We start from the raw sequence: 14,119 nt of genomic DNA, 5'->3' as shown, positions 1-14,119 counted from the left end.
ACCTTATTCCTCCTCAAAAGGGATTGTTTCTGACTGCCCCCTCCCCCAATCTGCCCTCCCTTATTTTGCTCCCTCCCTCTTTATCCCCTTCTCCTCCGATTTTCCTGCAGGGTTAGACAGATTACTCCACCCAACTGAGTGTGTATGTTATTCCCTCCTTGAGCCCACTCTGAAGAGATTAAGGTCTTTGAGCCTATTCTGATGAGTGTAAAGTTCATTTACTGCCCTGCTCCTCCCCCATCTCTCCCCCCACTCCATATGCCCTTTCCTGTTTCTTTCATGTGGGATTTCACTCCATGCTACCTCTCCCCTTCCCTCTTCCCCAGTGCATTCCTCTCACCCCTCAATTTTACCCTAAAGATGTCATCATGGGGCAGCTAGGTGACACAGTGGACAAAGCACACACCCTGGACCCAGGAGGACTCCAGCCCAAATCCAGCCTCAGACACAAGACACTCATCCTTTGCATGACGCCAGGCATGTCGCCCAACTCCAACCACCCCACAAAGAGAGATAAACAAAAAATAAATAATTTGCAGATATCATGTATTTTCTTTTGCAACAAGGCTAAAATGGAAATGTTTCGCATGACTATATCTGTATAATCTATATTAAATTGTTTGCCTTCTTAGGGGTGGGGGGAGGGAGAGAATTTGGAATTCCAAATTTTAAAAAATGTTAAAATGTTAGTTTACATGTAATTGAGAAAAAAGAAAATAATTAAATTTTTTCTAGGTATAATCAGTTTGTTCCACTTGTTCTCATTTAGTTTAGGGTTGTCTACTCTTCTACTCCCACTCCAAGAAACAACTTGTACCAGCAATCTTTTCTTGTCATGCACCTTCAACCTCTTATTCAAAGATGATTTCTTCTCATCTGCTTATCAATCAATAAATATTTATTAAGTGCCTACTATGTGCCAGGCACTGTGCTAAGCACTTTGGGATACAAAAAGAGTTAAAAGACACTTTAAGGCCATGTTCAATGGCCTTATTTCTTTCCTCATCTCCCCAGACCCTTTAACAATGAGCCATTTTGAGATCAGATTGACAAAATGGGCCAACAGTGCTGTGACAGAGGTACTTAATTATTTAGCATGTTTTATCTGCTGAAAGTAAAGGACGTATGGACTGGGAAAAAGAGAAGGAAATCGGTTTAAAACACAAAAAAGAGATGGTGCTAACACTAATCTGATAGGCTAACTACACTCTAGAATATTAAAAGAACTCATATAGATACTTTGAGAGAAGCTGACTAGCTTTTTAATTTCTACTCCCCACTAAAAAGCACTGAATAAACAATGTCTTTCATTCATTCATTTATGTGGCTGGATCACAGGTTTAGAGTGCAGGGACATCTTATTTAAGACCCTAGAGCTAAAGATAAGAAAAAGGATGGAGGCCCAGAAGAGGTTAAATGAACAGCTGGTTGAGGTTTTCAATGAAGGGCTTCTCATTTCACTGCACTATGCTATGTGCATTTTAAAATCCCCCAGAAGGGACAGGTGTTGTTTCATTTTTCTATTTCTACTCCCAGAACTTAACACAGTGCCTTGCAATAATAGGTGCTGAAAATTTTTGTTGAATCAAATTTGATATTTCAGTAACAGTTTGGAACCTATCGCTTTGATCCCAAATCTGCTGTGTTGTGCCCAGATGATTTATCTTGAAAATCCAATTCAAGGCTTCCAGAAATTTTCCATTTGCTTTTGCATCTTTTACCCTTACTGATCAAAATATATTACAAACAGGCAATAGGATTGGTCAGTGCCTAAAGCTAAAAACAGAAACTGGAGAAGTTAGGTGTTCTTATGTTTTTAATCTATATACCCAAACACCTTTATAATTAATATCAGTTTTAACCTATTTTAAAGTCTTACTTAATGATCTTTATAAAATTATGGTACCATGGAACTGAGGAAGGGCAGATGTTGTCTGAAAGGGGAGTGTTATCTCTTCAAGCCATGGACCAGTGAGCTTGACTTTGCTAATTCTACAATTTATTAGCTTTAAATTTATATTCATAGAACTTTTGCTTTCATACCACCTTCATTTTAAAAAAATCTATCCTCTTTTTAGAGAGTTGTCTCTTGTGACAGGAGAAAAAAATAGAGAAAAGAAAGCAATTCAGCAAAACTAATCAATATATCAACCAAGCCTGACCTAAAATGCAATGTTTCACAGCCAGTCTTCTATCTGTAAAGAAAAGTCCCCTTCCTTCTTCAGGGAAAAGCTTGACTATTATACTTATACAGTGTTCAGATTTTTCCCCCCTTTCCATTTATCTAGTTTTAATCATTATGTATATTATTTTCCTAGTTCTGCTTACTTCACTTTGTATACTTTTACATGAGTTCCTAAGTCTTCCCAAGATAAGCAGCTAGGTGGTCAAATGGGTAGAACACTGGGCCTGGTGTCAGGAAGAACTCAGTTAAAATCTGTTCTCAGACACTTAGCTGTGTGACCTGGGCAAGTCACTTAAACTATGTCTTGCCTTAGTTTCCTCTGATTTAAAATGGGAAAAATATTTCTTTCTTGTTATGAGGAGCTGCTATTTTGGCTCAGCCAAAGGATCTGCCACCAAAATACTCCCAGGGCAAACCAGCTGCTTAGGCCTCAAAACCTCCCATTAGGCCACTGTAAATATAGTCACCAGGGTCTTGCAGAGGTATCTTTAAGGTCCCTTTGAGTTCTGACTATGGTGTTATGATTTCTTAAATAAAGACAAGAAAGTAGATGACTATCTTGGAAAGATTTCTAATGATGGTGGAAACAAAAAAAAGACGGGTTGCTACTTTATTTTCTATTAACTGGAAAATTAAATAATCAAATGATTCTTGAGCAATCAAAATATACTCTAAATTAATATGTAACCCTCCCCACCACAGGAAAGAATAAGTAGCACTATAGTGAGACTTACAAAGAATCAGGGAAAATAGGAATGAAATTCTTATTAAATACTTTACACACAGTTACATGACAACAACAGTGCAACAAATCTGCACAGCTCATACTTTAAAAATTTCTCAATGTCCCCAAATAGTGATTTACTTGCCTTAAAAATATCTTCTTTCTCAATAAAAACCCTCTTCAAAATGAGTTTCATGTATCAACTTCTGAACATATTCTTCCCTGGCTTGTTGATGCATGCCTTTAGTTCTTACTGCTGAGGAAGCTAAAGCTAGTGGATGGCTTGAGTTAGGGAGTTCCAAGCTGCAGTTGTGTCTAAACCCATCTGTATTCACACAAATTCTAAGGGAGAGTGAGGGCACCAGGATGCCTAAGTTTTGGTGAACAAACCCAAATTGGAAAAATGGAGCAAGTGAACTGTTCCATGCCAATTAGTACTGGGATTTGACTGTCAGTGGCCACTGTATTTCCAGCCTAGAAGAGATGGGGAGACAGATAAAAAGAGAAAGGGAAGGAGATGGAGGAGGAAGAGATGTAGAAAGAGAAAGGGAGAAAAAGGAAGGAAGGAAGATCATACTCTGATGCAGAAACACTCTAATACTGTTGTTTAAATCAAAGCTTCTTAAATATGGGGTTGTGTAACTGAATATGGGGGTCATGAAAAATTTGGCAACTATAAAAAGTTATTATACCTATTTTATATACAAATATATCCGAGGTCATGTAAAAACTTCTCAGGTGAAAAGGGACTGAGTAGAAAAAGTTTAAGATGACCTAGTTTGTCTAGCTTGCTTCTCAATTAGTTTGCATTTGGATTTTGGATCTGCTGAATTCTGAAAATACAACTAGTAATTACAGTTTGTGGTATAATTTTATGTCTTACTGATGGAAATTATAATCCTAGATAATCGTTTAAAATTAGCATTGTATATTATTTGGAAGTTATTGTATTGATGATTGTAGATTAATTCTAATCCCAAACATTTGTTTAGCTATAACTAACTTTTAGGATTAAAAAGCAAATTTTGTGGTAATTTTATTAACAATAAGTTGCTATGTATACATTCCTTCTCAGTTATATCATTATATTGACTTGTTTGGGGCAGCTAGGTGGTACAGTGGATGGAGAGCTGGGCCTGGAGTCAGGAAAACCCATCTTTGTTGAGTTTAAACCCAGCCTCAGACATTTACTAGCTGTGTCATCTTGGGTAAGTCACTTAACCCTGTTTCTCTCAGTTCATCATCTGTAAAATGAGCGGGAGAAGGAAAACGCAAACTACCCCAATATCTCTGCCAAGAACATACCAAATAGGGTCATGAAAAGTCAGACATGACTGAAAACCAACTGAACAACAAAATGACTTGTTTAGACACTTACATAGGAAAGTATACTAACCTTTATCACTCATGTTAAAGGGCCATTTTATAGAAGTCCATACCTGGGCAGAAATGTTAGGCTATAGTGGGTTATCTGGTAGTATTATAAAGCTATTGTACTTTATGAATTTATTTAACATCAAATGATTAGCAAATCCTAAGCATGCTTTGAAGAGAGCTAAAGGTGGGTAAAACAGTTATGAGAGCTATGTATTAACTGCATAGATGTCACAATGCAAGAGATATTTTAGGCAATTCTCCAATATTGGTCTTAGAGTCACGAAAACTAACACTTGTATATTTCCTCCCCCATTAAATTATAAACTCCTTGAAGGCAGATAATGTCTTTTATTCTCCTCCCCCTCCCCAGCCCTTTACAGTAGTGCACGGCAGGCACATGGAAGGTGGTTATTAAATGCTGATTGATGGATTGATAAACAGCTATCTCTTCAGAGAAAACACTTTCAGTCCATTGTGATTAAATAGAAATGGCAATGTTTTCCCCAAACCTCTTAAACTCTTTGATTTACTCATGAAAATCATGCTTGTTCTCTAGTATCAAGAATCTTTTCAAGGAAATGCAACATTTATATTAAAAGTTTTGTTGAATGTGCTATGGAGCATATAAAAGAGTACAAAATAATGTTTTTTATAAATCATTATACATATTCACATATGATCCTAAAATAAAAAGATTTAAGTGGTAAATAAAATTTTATTTAAAAAACTCTTTAAATACTATGATTACTAATTGTAATAGAAACCAAAATAAATATCAAAGTACAAGGAGTATCTAACTTTTTCTGTGGACACCTCTGGTCATCTAGTAAAGCATGACTCATCATAAAACGTTTTTTAATGGGTAAGATAAAATACAGAAGACTACGAATGATACCAATGATATTAAATATAGTTATCAAAATATTTTAAAAGTTCATGGACTCTAAGCTATGAACTCAATACAGAAACAGAAAAAGCTCCATTAGCCTCATCATTCATTATATTTCTACAACAATGTGGGTGGCCTTTATGCACTGGACATCAGTCTGAAAAGATGCCCAAGTGTACATAAAATCCTATTTTATATGACAAAATGAGAGTTGTTTATATAGTAAAAGAAATAGTTTATTTTTAAATACTCTAGGAAAAAGGATAGGGACTGGACCTGTGGTTTGAAACTTTCTCTACCAAATAAATTCAGCACCTTCTCTGCAACTTAGTCTTAGAGAGCTGCCAAGAACATTAATTATCTAAGTGACTTGTCCAGGATGGCACAGCCAGTATGTGCCAGAAGTGGTTCTGAACCCAAGACTTCTTGACTACCAGTGACATCTTACTCAAGAGTTACATTCTAAAACCAACATATCAGGTAAAAATCATTAAAAGCAAACATTACTCTTGAAAATCTCTTTTTAAAAAAAGGACAGTGTCTTTTGGACATGGGTAATGCGGGGAATTGTTCTTCTTGACTATGCATATTGTTTCAGGGGTTTTGTTTTTATTTTAAATTAGGGACAGGTGTGAAGGAAAGAAAATTCAGTGCTTATTGTTTAAAAAAATCAAATGAAATAAAATATTAAAAGAGAAAGTTTATATAATAAAGCAGATGAGTCTTCGGTAGTTGGCCCAACAAATGACTGACTATAAATCTTATTTTTCACCATACCCAGAAGTGCAGGAACCAAGATTTCTACTTAAAAAGAAGAAAGCAAAAATAGACAAAATATTTCTTCTTTCTGCTTACCATGAGGCAAAGCCAGTGGGAACATAGCAAGGGTCTTTTATCTGACCTGGAATGCTAGGAAGGCCAACTAAGACTGTCCTTTTCAAATTAAGCAGAATGAATGGATTATGAGAAGACTGAAGAGGAGATTCTAGACATACTCATTGTGGAAAGGTGCTCAAATTGAGGGGTACTCAAGAACTGAGTAAAAAAAGAGAACATATTTCAAACTCCCATCTGACCTTACTCTGGGGTGTGTGTGTGTCTGTCTGTCTTTCTCCATCTCCATATATACTATAGTTTAATTAATATAAGCTAAATGCATATAAGGTTTTGACATCGTTATAACAACTATGTGAATGAAGATTATCTTCCTGAGATGACAAAGACGCCACAATATGGCAGATAAAGTGGGAGATGCAAAGCAGTAGAAAACATCATCCCTTCAAGAAACTAGTTGATAAATATAAGGAGTTATCAGACCACAGGAAAGATAATCAAAGTCTACCTGATTCACATGGACATTTTCTCATAATAACTATAATACAGGGTACCTGTCTGACTTTAGCCAGAAATAGAAATTACAGAGTCCTGAGCAAAATTTTGGAAAGGGATGCCACCTCCAAACTCTCTTCCAGGAATGGCCTGGCCAACTGGATCTTTCCTTTTACAAAACTCTAAGTGCTACAGGAATTATTCAGGTCCCTAATGGCACTAATCCTTTAATCTTCTAGGATTTATGTCTCTGTGCTTATCTTTAATTTTCTTTTGTGTTTAGGTATATGTTTTCCTGTATACTTTCTTCAGACTTAGCAGTTCTTTTTTATTCTTTATTTTTACATCAGCTTTGAGCAATTATTTTAATTTCTTTCTTTCATGGGTCTTTTCAAGTCTTTTCTACTTGACTAATGCATACAATCTTATACTACGTCTCATTCAGTGTATGCACTTAAAATAGGTCTATAGTTCAGATTTATTTTCTAATATCAAAAATACACAAAACTAAATCAATATGCTTAAAACAAATACCTGCATTATTCAACTCAGAGTATCATCCATTCTTTTCAACTATTAAGGGCAATGAAAATTTTAAATTAAGGTTCATAACACTAAATTAGAACAATTTCTAAAATCTTACTGAGATAAAATCAAGTTATAAACAGAAATATTAAAATGCTGATTTTTATTGAATAATTCATGTCCTACAAAGTAGAATATTGTTTTATTATATAATAGAAAGCATATAAAAATCAAGTCATTTTGCTTAAACACACAAAATGTTAAACAAAAATGCAATTTCCACATACATGGTCAAATGACTTGATTATTTTTATGGTACTTGTATAATATGCAAATCTGGGTAGCCCTTTTCTGTTCATAATATCAAAATGGCACTTCTTTTAAAATATTCCTTTGGTTTTTACAGCATGTTCATTTCCCAATATATCTCTTCCACATGCCTTACTGTTGTGGAACTATATTGTTGTATCCTGGATTGGCCATGATTGGTATGAGTTAACCCCCTACACTCCCATACTAGGTAAGACTGTTTCAAGCAAGGAAGTTACACAGATCTGGGGCATTTGGGGTTAGTTTTGCATTTAAGTGGATTTACCTGGGACCAAAATGTTGGTGCTTTGGGCAAGAAGAATGCAAAAGTGTTTTTGAGACTTTGGCAGAGTTCTTGAGACACCTGTGAACCTCTTTGCTGTCTGCTTTTTAGGACTCTTGTTAGTGGCTTTTATTTAATGCTATTCTCTGGATTGCTTCTAAGCTACCATGAGAATTGCTTATGAGGATGTTGGAATATGATTTAATAAAAGAACTTTGTTTAAAGCCTCTGGCTCTGAGTGACCCATTGTACTAGATGTAGAAATGGCAACCCCTGACAAGTGCCTAGCAAGGATTCCCTAGTAACAAAGGTTTAAAAATTAAAAATTTGGCAAAACAAACACATCCACTCCTATTGCCTCATATAGGGGAGTAGGACCCCAGTATATGAAATAATCCACTCAGTTTCCTACCTCTACAGTGAAAGGAAGATACCTTTTTAAAAAAATAGCCAATCAACAACACAGAAATTAATTTCTAATAACAAAGGATCAAAAATATCCAGGGAATCCATTAAAAAAAAAAGAAATGTTAAGGGAAATATTTTATCAATACCAGAACTCAAATTATATTCCAAAGTAGTAATCATCAAAGCAACATTTTACTGGCTATAAAATAGAGTGGTAGATCAGTGGAATAGATTAGACACACAATACATACAGTAAATGACCAAAGTAATCTAATGTTTAACAAAACCAAAGATCCAAGATTTTGAAACAAACAAAAAATTGAATGTTAAAATTTTTAATGTAATTGAGAAAATAAAATACAAATTTAATTTTAATAAAATGAAACAAAACAGATCCATTTTGTCATAGCAGATATTCTCTTGCTTCTGAGAGTGCTCCCAATGACTTTTGATGTGAAATGGAAATCACTTCAAGAATGTGAATGAGCTAGAAAGGAAAGAATTCTTTGGGTGTCCATAAGGAAGGTTGACGTGAACATGATGACTTTTCTTTTTTTTTTTTTTAAAGTGAGGCAATTGGGGTTAAGTGACTTGCCAAGGGTCACACAGCTAGTAAGTGTTAAGTGTCTGAGGCCAGATTTGAACTCAGGTACTCCTGACTCCAGGGCAGGTGCTCTATCCACTGCGCCACCTAGCTGCCCCCTCCTCCCTTTTTTAAAATTTTTGAAATGAACCTAAAACATTTATTTATTGCATATACTACATTCAATAGAATTAAAGTTTTTGAATTGATAGACAAATTGCATCCTTTGGGGACCAAGGGAAGTAGCCATCTGGGAATTATTGTCCTTAAGTTTTACATTGTGGAGTGAAAATATTCATTATGCTCACTGGCTGAGCAGCTGTTTCTCAGCTTTCAGAGAGCTTTGTCTCCTCCCATCTAAACCATTCATGGTGTCTGGGAGCTTCTTTGTGAGAGGAGGCTCCTGGTCAGCAACATCTCCCTCACACATTAGTGTTCAGAGGACAAATGGTCATGGATTGTTCCTTTGTCCCTTGCACTGGGTGACCAAGCAAAAAAATGGGCCTGAGAGGCTCTGAAAAGTGTAGAGAAGGGGAAGAAAATAGGATAGTGCCTTTGAGAACATCGTAGAACAGGAGCGTTGAACAGGATGACTTTTCATGGCAGCCACTTTGGTTTTGACTTCTTGAATTGTCAGAAGCTTTCTGAGTAGCAATGGTATGAATAATTAACTGCTCTTCTACATGCCGTTTATGTATAGCTTTGATCCTTTCTTCATTTTCTTAACTAATTCCTTATTGTATTTATCCGTTTCCTTCATTTCCTTCACAAGACTCTTATTCTTTATCACAATGTCTTGTTTTCCCTTATATCTGTCAAACTGGAGTTTGACAGTGTAGTGTGCCGATTGCTCATGTCTCCTACCATCAGATGTTCTCGTGCTTTGAATTTGGCTCCTTCCAGAAAAGAATTTCTCCTTTCGTTGAATTTGTCCATCAGTCTCAATCTGGTCTCTTGAAACTTTTGAAAACTTTCTTCTAGTTTCTTGTTTTGTTCTTTATTTCTTTTTTTAATAAGGTAATTTTTCTCTTGAAGATATTTGTGAACATTTTCGTTAGCAATTTCATCAGCAATTTGGAGCATGGCTAAAAATTGTATTTTCTTTTGGACATTTTCCACCTTTTCCTTGTTGTTATACTGTCTATCGATACTATAAAGCGGGGAAAAGTTGATAGTGCCATGTGTTCTAGTAGCTTCTTTCTTATCTCTTTCAAAGAGATGGCTAATTTTAAATTTGGATTGGCCATCAATAAAATGACATAATCTGTAAATTGGATGGTGGTAGATTTCTCTTTTTATCTCTCTACGTTTTGAAGAATATTTATGAATGGATGGTAGAGATATATGAACTTTGATCACTGGCATTCTAAAATTGAGGCCCATTTCTTGATCTACAATCCTTTTTTCTTCTTCTGAGACCGTAGTAACTTGATGGCGTTTTATCTTTGGGGGCTGTACTGGGCTTTCTTTTTTCCTTAATTCTGATAAAGCACAGGAAAGAAGGTCTTTGTGTTTCAATGAAAACATTTCATAGGTTTAAGAACCCTTTATGCCTTGGGGAACGTCTTAACCAGGCCAAGTGTGTGCTAGCTCCTTCTGCCCCACAGACAATGAGTCTGGTCTATACAACTATGCATGGCATCCTTCCACAGTGGAAATTGCTTTAATCTTTTCTTTAGATTCCCACATTCAAAGATACCTTTTCTTAACTCTTCTCTGGGGACAAGCTCAGCCATTATTATCACACAGAATGTGGGCTTTTGTTATTCCATCATTTTACACTGTTGCAGTATCTACTTGGTGTCCAGTTCTTTGTTAAAATAAAAAGTTAAGTAATGACTACTTGGCACATATGGGACCATTCTGTCTTTGAAGTCCTTGGGGCATATGCCTGGCAGTGGAATTTCTGGGTCTAAATGTATGGACAGTTCCAGAATGGATGGACCAATTCATAGCATATGTGGCATTTCTTATGGCACAGTAATGCATGTTTACAGCTATGTACCACAATCTGTTTGACCATTTCCCAATTGGGGAGCATCATCTTTGTTTTTAATTATTTATTACCACAAAAAAGTGATGCCATGAATATTTTGGTGTATATAGGATGTTTCTATTCAGATACTGACCTCCTTAGGGCATATGCCTAGCAGTGGGATCTCTAGTAAAATATTGAGACATTTTAGACACTGTCAGCATACTTTTCCAAACTGCTTTCCTAAACATTATTCTATAGAATTTATTCAACAATTGTTTATTCAGTGCTTCCTATGTATAAAGCGCAACGAAGGGTGTAACAGCTTATAATTTAGTAAGAAAACGATAAGCAACTCAACTTTATGGACTCTGTGTGTGTGAGAAACATTTATCCAATCATCCTTATTTCCTATTAGCTATCATCCGATATCTCTGCTCTCCTTCTAGGCTAAATTCTTTAAAGAAACCTCTACAACATTTGACACTGCTGATCACCCTCTTTTCCTGGATACTATTTTCTCTATAGGTTTTCTTGATATTACTCTCTTCTGGTTTTCCTTTTATCGTTTGGTGATGTCATCAGCTCCCATGGGTTCAATTAGCATCCCTATGCAGATGATTCCCAGATCCATACATCTAGCCTTAATATCTCTCCAGAGATCTCCAGTCCTGCAAGTGAGAAAATAATGGGTTTTGGGATGCCCAGAGGCCTCTACTCAGAGGGGATTATATTAAGATGGATTGGATTGACTTTACTGATTGGAGTTACTCTACACTTGGAGTTAACTTGATTGGAACCACACCTACCTGAAGGCTTGGCCCTCAGGGGGTGTGTTCTTTGAATTCTGAACTCAGCACATTCTGCTCAGGGACTCAAGTTCAGTGAACTAATGGATTTGGGTGATGCTAGCCAATTAGCTTGGAGCTGTGTGTAGGGACCACCTCTTGTCCAGACCTAAGGAAGCTTCCACTCACAGAGGCATAGGGACTTCCTCTTTTTGGCCTGAGTCTCGCAAATGGAGGCGCCTTTTTCTCTCTCCTCTATCTTAGCTAGGCTTTCCTAACTTTCTGAGCCATGTGCTATCTCTCTTTACTAATATCTAATATACTTTAATAAATGCTTAATGCCCCAAAACTGGTGCTAAAGCTTCTAATTTATAAGTAGCAATATATTAGAAACCCCAGCTAATTTTCCCCAAACTTGGGACAGAAATAAGGTGACCACATATAATTTTACATGCCACAGTTTTGACTGACCATGAAGGGGGTGTTGAACTCCTCAGTCTTCTGATCTTCTCTGCAAGGAAGCTGGGTAAGAAATTTTATGTTTGTACATTTCTCCTATTTTCACTGATTTTATGTGCCTGTCCCCTTTAAATTGTCAAATGGGTTTCTTCTACCTGCTAAGTACCTGCTTTTCTTTCTCTAGCTTTAATCTGGTTAATCAGACAAACAGGGGATAAGAGCAAAAGTTTGGGGGGGAAATTATTTTAGGCTGTAATTTCATAAGATCATGTTAATGCTTTGTTTTTGTGGATTTTCTATTTTTAATTTTATTTATCTTTTTGTTTTAGTAAGGCATATTTTGAATTACAATATGGGGACTAAAAATACTGAACCCTACTATATAATACAGGGGTATCCCCTAGAAAGGATACTCACAGCATGGGATTCATATAAGCTACTGATTTAGCCAGGTATGGAAAAAAGAAAGCTTATCGAACTGTGTTTTAGGTTGCATAAAGAATATTTTAGCTTATTAGAGGACCAGTTGCTGGAGTCCTGATCTTTTGATCCTCAAACATTGAGAGATTTGTAATTAATCCTGTACCTTAAGTCCCCCAAATATTTAACTTATTGAGAGCTTTGAAGTAGAGTGAGCAAGGAGCTCACACAGGAGATGCCAGCTTCTCCCTCTATTTCCTCTACAGATGAAAACTTGCTTTTAGAGGAGACAGAAAAGCCCCAAATTATTCCCCTTCAAGAGATCCTCATCCATGATCAAAAGGGTGCTGTAGTGAGGCTCAGACAATACACACCCTTTGGTCCCAAAGATTTGAGTTCATGGAAATGAGATATTCCTAAATTTGATGAGGTTCCCACAACAGTTAACAGCCAGTTTAGGGCACTTTTTAGAGGATATCAGCCCACTTGGGGTGATGTTACTGATCTCATGGAAATATTATCCCCAGGTGAAAGAGCTGATATAATATCGGCAGTAAACTCCTTAGCCACATCAGGAAAAGCTGCTACACGATGGCCTTTAGAAGACCTTAACTGGGACCCTAATATCCCCCAGCATTTTGATAATTTGCAGGAGGCAAGGGAAACGTTGTTAAAGGCAATGTGTTAGCAAGACTGATAACTGGCAAAAATTTGTAGATACTGTTCAGGAACCTAATGAAAGACCTAGTAGATTCTATGATAGATTGTGTAAGAGTGTCAAACAATATGCTGGACTAGACCCATTAAATTCTAGAGATGCACATTTCATTTCTAATCACTTTGTTTACCAATCCTTGCCAGAAATACGGAAATATTTTGAAAGGCAGTGTCCAAGTTGGAATGCCAAGTACAGACATAATTAAAGAAATAGCAACATATATTTATGAAGGAAAGGAGAGGGAAGAAAAGGGATTACAAGGCAAAGCTGAGGAAACAACCATAGCCCAGAGCACTTTGGCTCTATAACAGGAAACCACAAGGCAGAGAGGTCAGGCAGTCGAGAATCTCCATCAACCCCCTAGATTTTGCTATTATAGCAATAGATGGGGAGACAAGATGCAGGACTGTAGGATTAGGCAAAAGGAGATTAGATGATGACTGGTGAATTTAGAAACTCCTTCAGGGGACAGAATCAAAACAGTTATAGATCCTCTCAGAGAGGTACAGATGACTGACAGTGCAGGTGAGGGGAAAGGATGGTGGACCTTTCCAGACCCCAAGATCCTCAGCCCTCTTGTGCCAGTCCATTCACCACCGCCCACCCCCAATAAGGAACCTTTAGGGTTAGGAATACTTATTATGATTGCTTATTAGATACAGGAGCTTCATGATCAGTCCTAGTGAGCAGTTGTCCCTTGCTTAAGAACTACCTTGTCTATGAAATATTTTCCAACTTTCTCAGCTCATACTAATCTTACTTTTCTCCATAGAATGTCAAACTTGGGGTCTGCAGACCTGGGTTCAGATCCTTAGTAAGAAACTTATTAAGCCTCATGCATCACAATGGATGAGTAAATCATTTAACCACATCTCAAGTAACCCATAGGTCTGATCTGAGAACTGGCCCTGGATTGACACCTCTTTTTCTGATTTCAGTGAATTGAACCTGTTCATTCTCCCCCTGCCAACTTGGAAAGTCCCTAATCTTTTCTCCAATCAGAAATCAGATTACATAATTTTGTATCCTGGTTGACTGTTTTCTTTTAATTAAGTGGTCTTTAATGTATTAAAATCTGTCTTCCCTGTATTCAGGGCCCAGTGCCAAAGCTGAGGAATACCTTGAACTGATTTATTTTACAATTGGT

At 36.7% G+C, this 14,119-nt stretch overlaps 2 protein-coding genes across 4 annotated transcripts in view; both read right to left on the bottom strand.

Annotated features, from left to right (window-relative positions):
• Positions 1 to 14,119, bottom strand: part of RAPH1 (Ras association (RalGDS/AF-6) and pleckstrin homology domains 1) — a 130,328-nt gene that overhangs the window by 98,437 nt on the left and 17,772 nt on the right. The window lies entirely within an intron of this gene.
• Positions 8,495 to 10,331, bottom strand: LOC122746111. Its single transcript, XM_043991595.1, is given in 5 exon segments — positions 8,495 to 8,578; positions 9,199 to 9,244; positions 9,246 to 9,318; positions 9,321 to 9,440; positions 9,443 to 10,331. Coding segments are annotated over 5 exon segments (1,020 nt in total). The 5' UTR covers positions 10,140 to 10,331.

Source organism: Dromiciops gliroides, chromosome 3 (genome assembly GCF_019393635.1).
Source record: "Dromiciops gliroides isolate mDroGli1 chromosome 3, mDroGli1.pri, whole genome shotgun sequence".
NCBI lineage: Eukaryota > Metazoa > Chordata > Mammalia > Microbiotheria > Microbiotheriidae > Dromiciops > Dromiciops gliroides.
The sequence above is the reverse complement of the archived record's forward strand: the minus strand, read 5'-3'. Positions and strand labels throughout refer to the sequence as shown.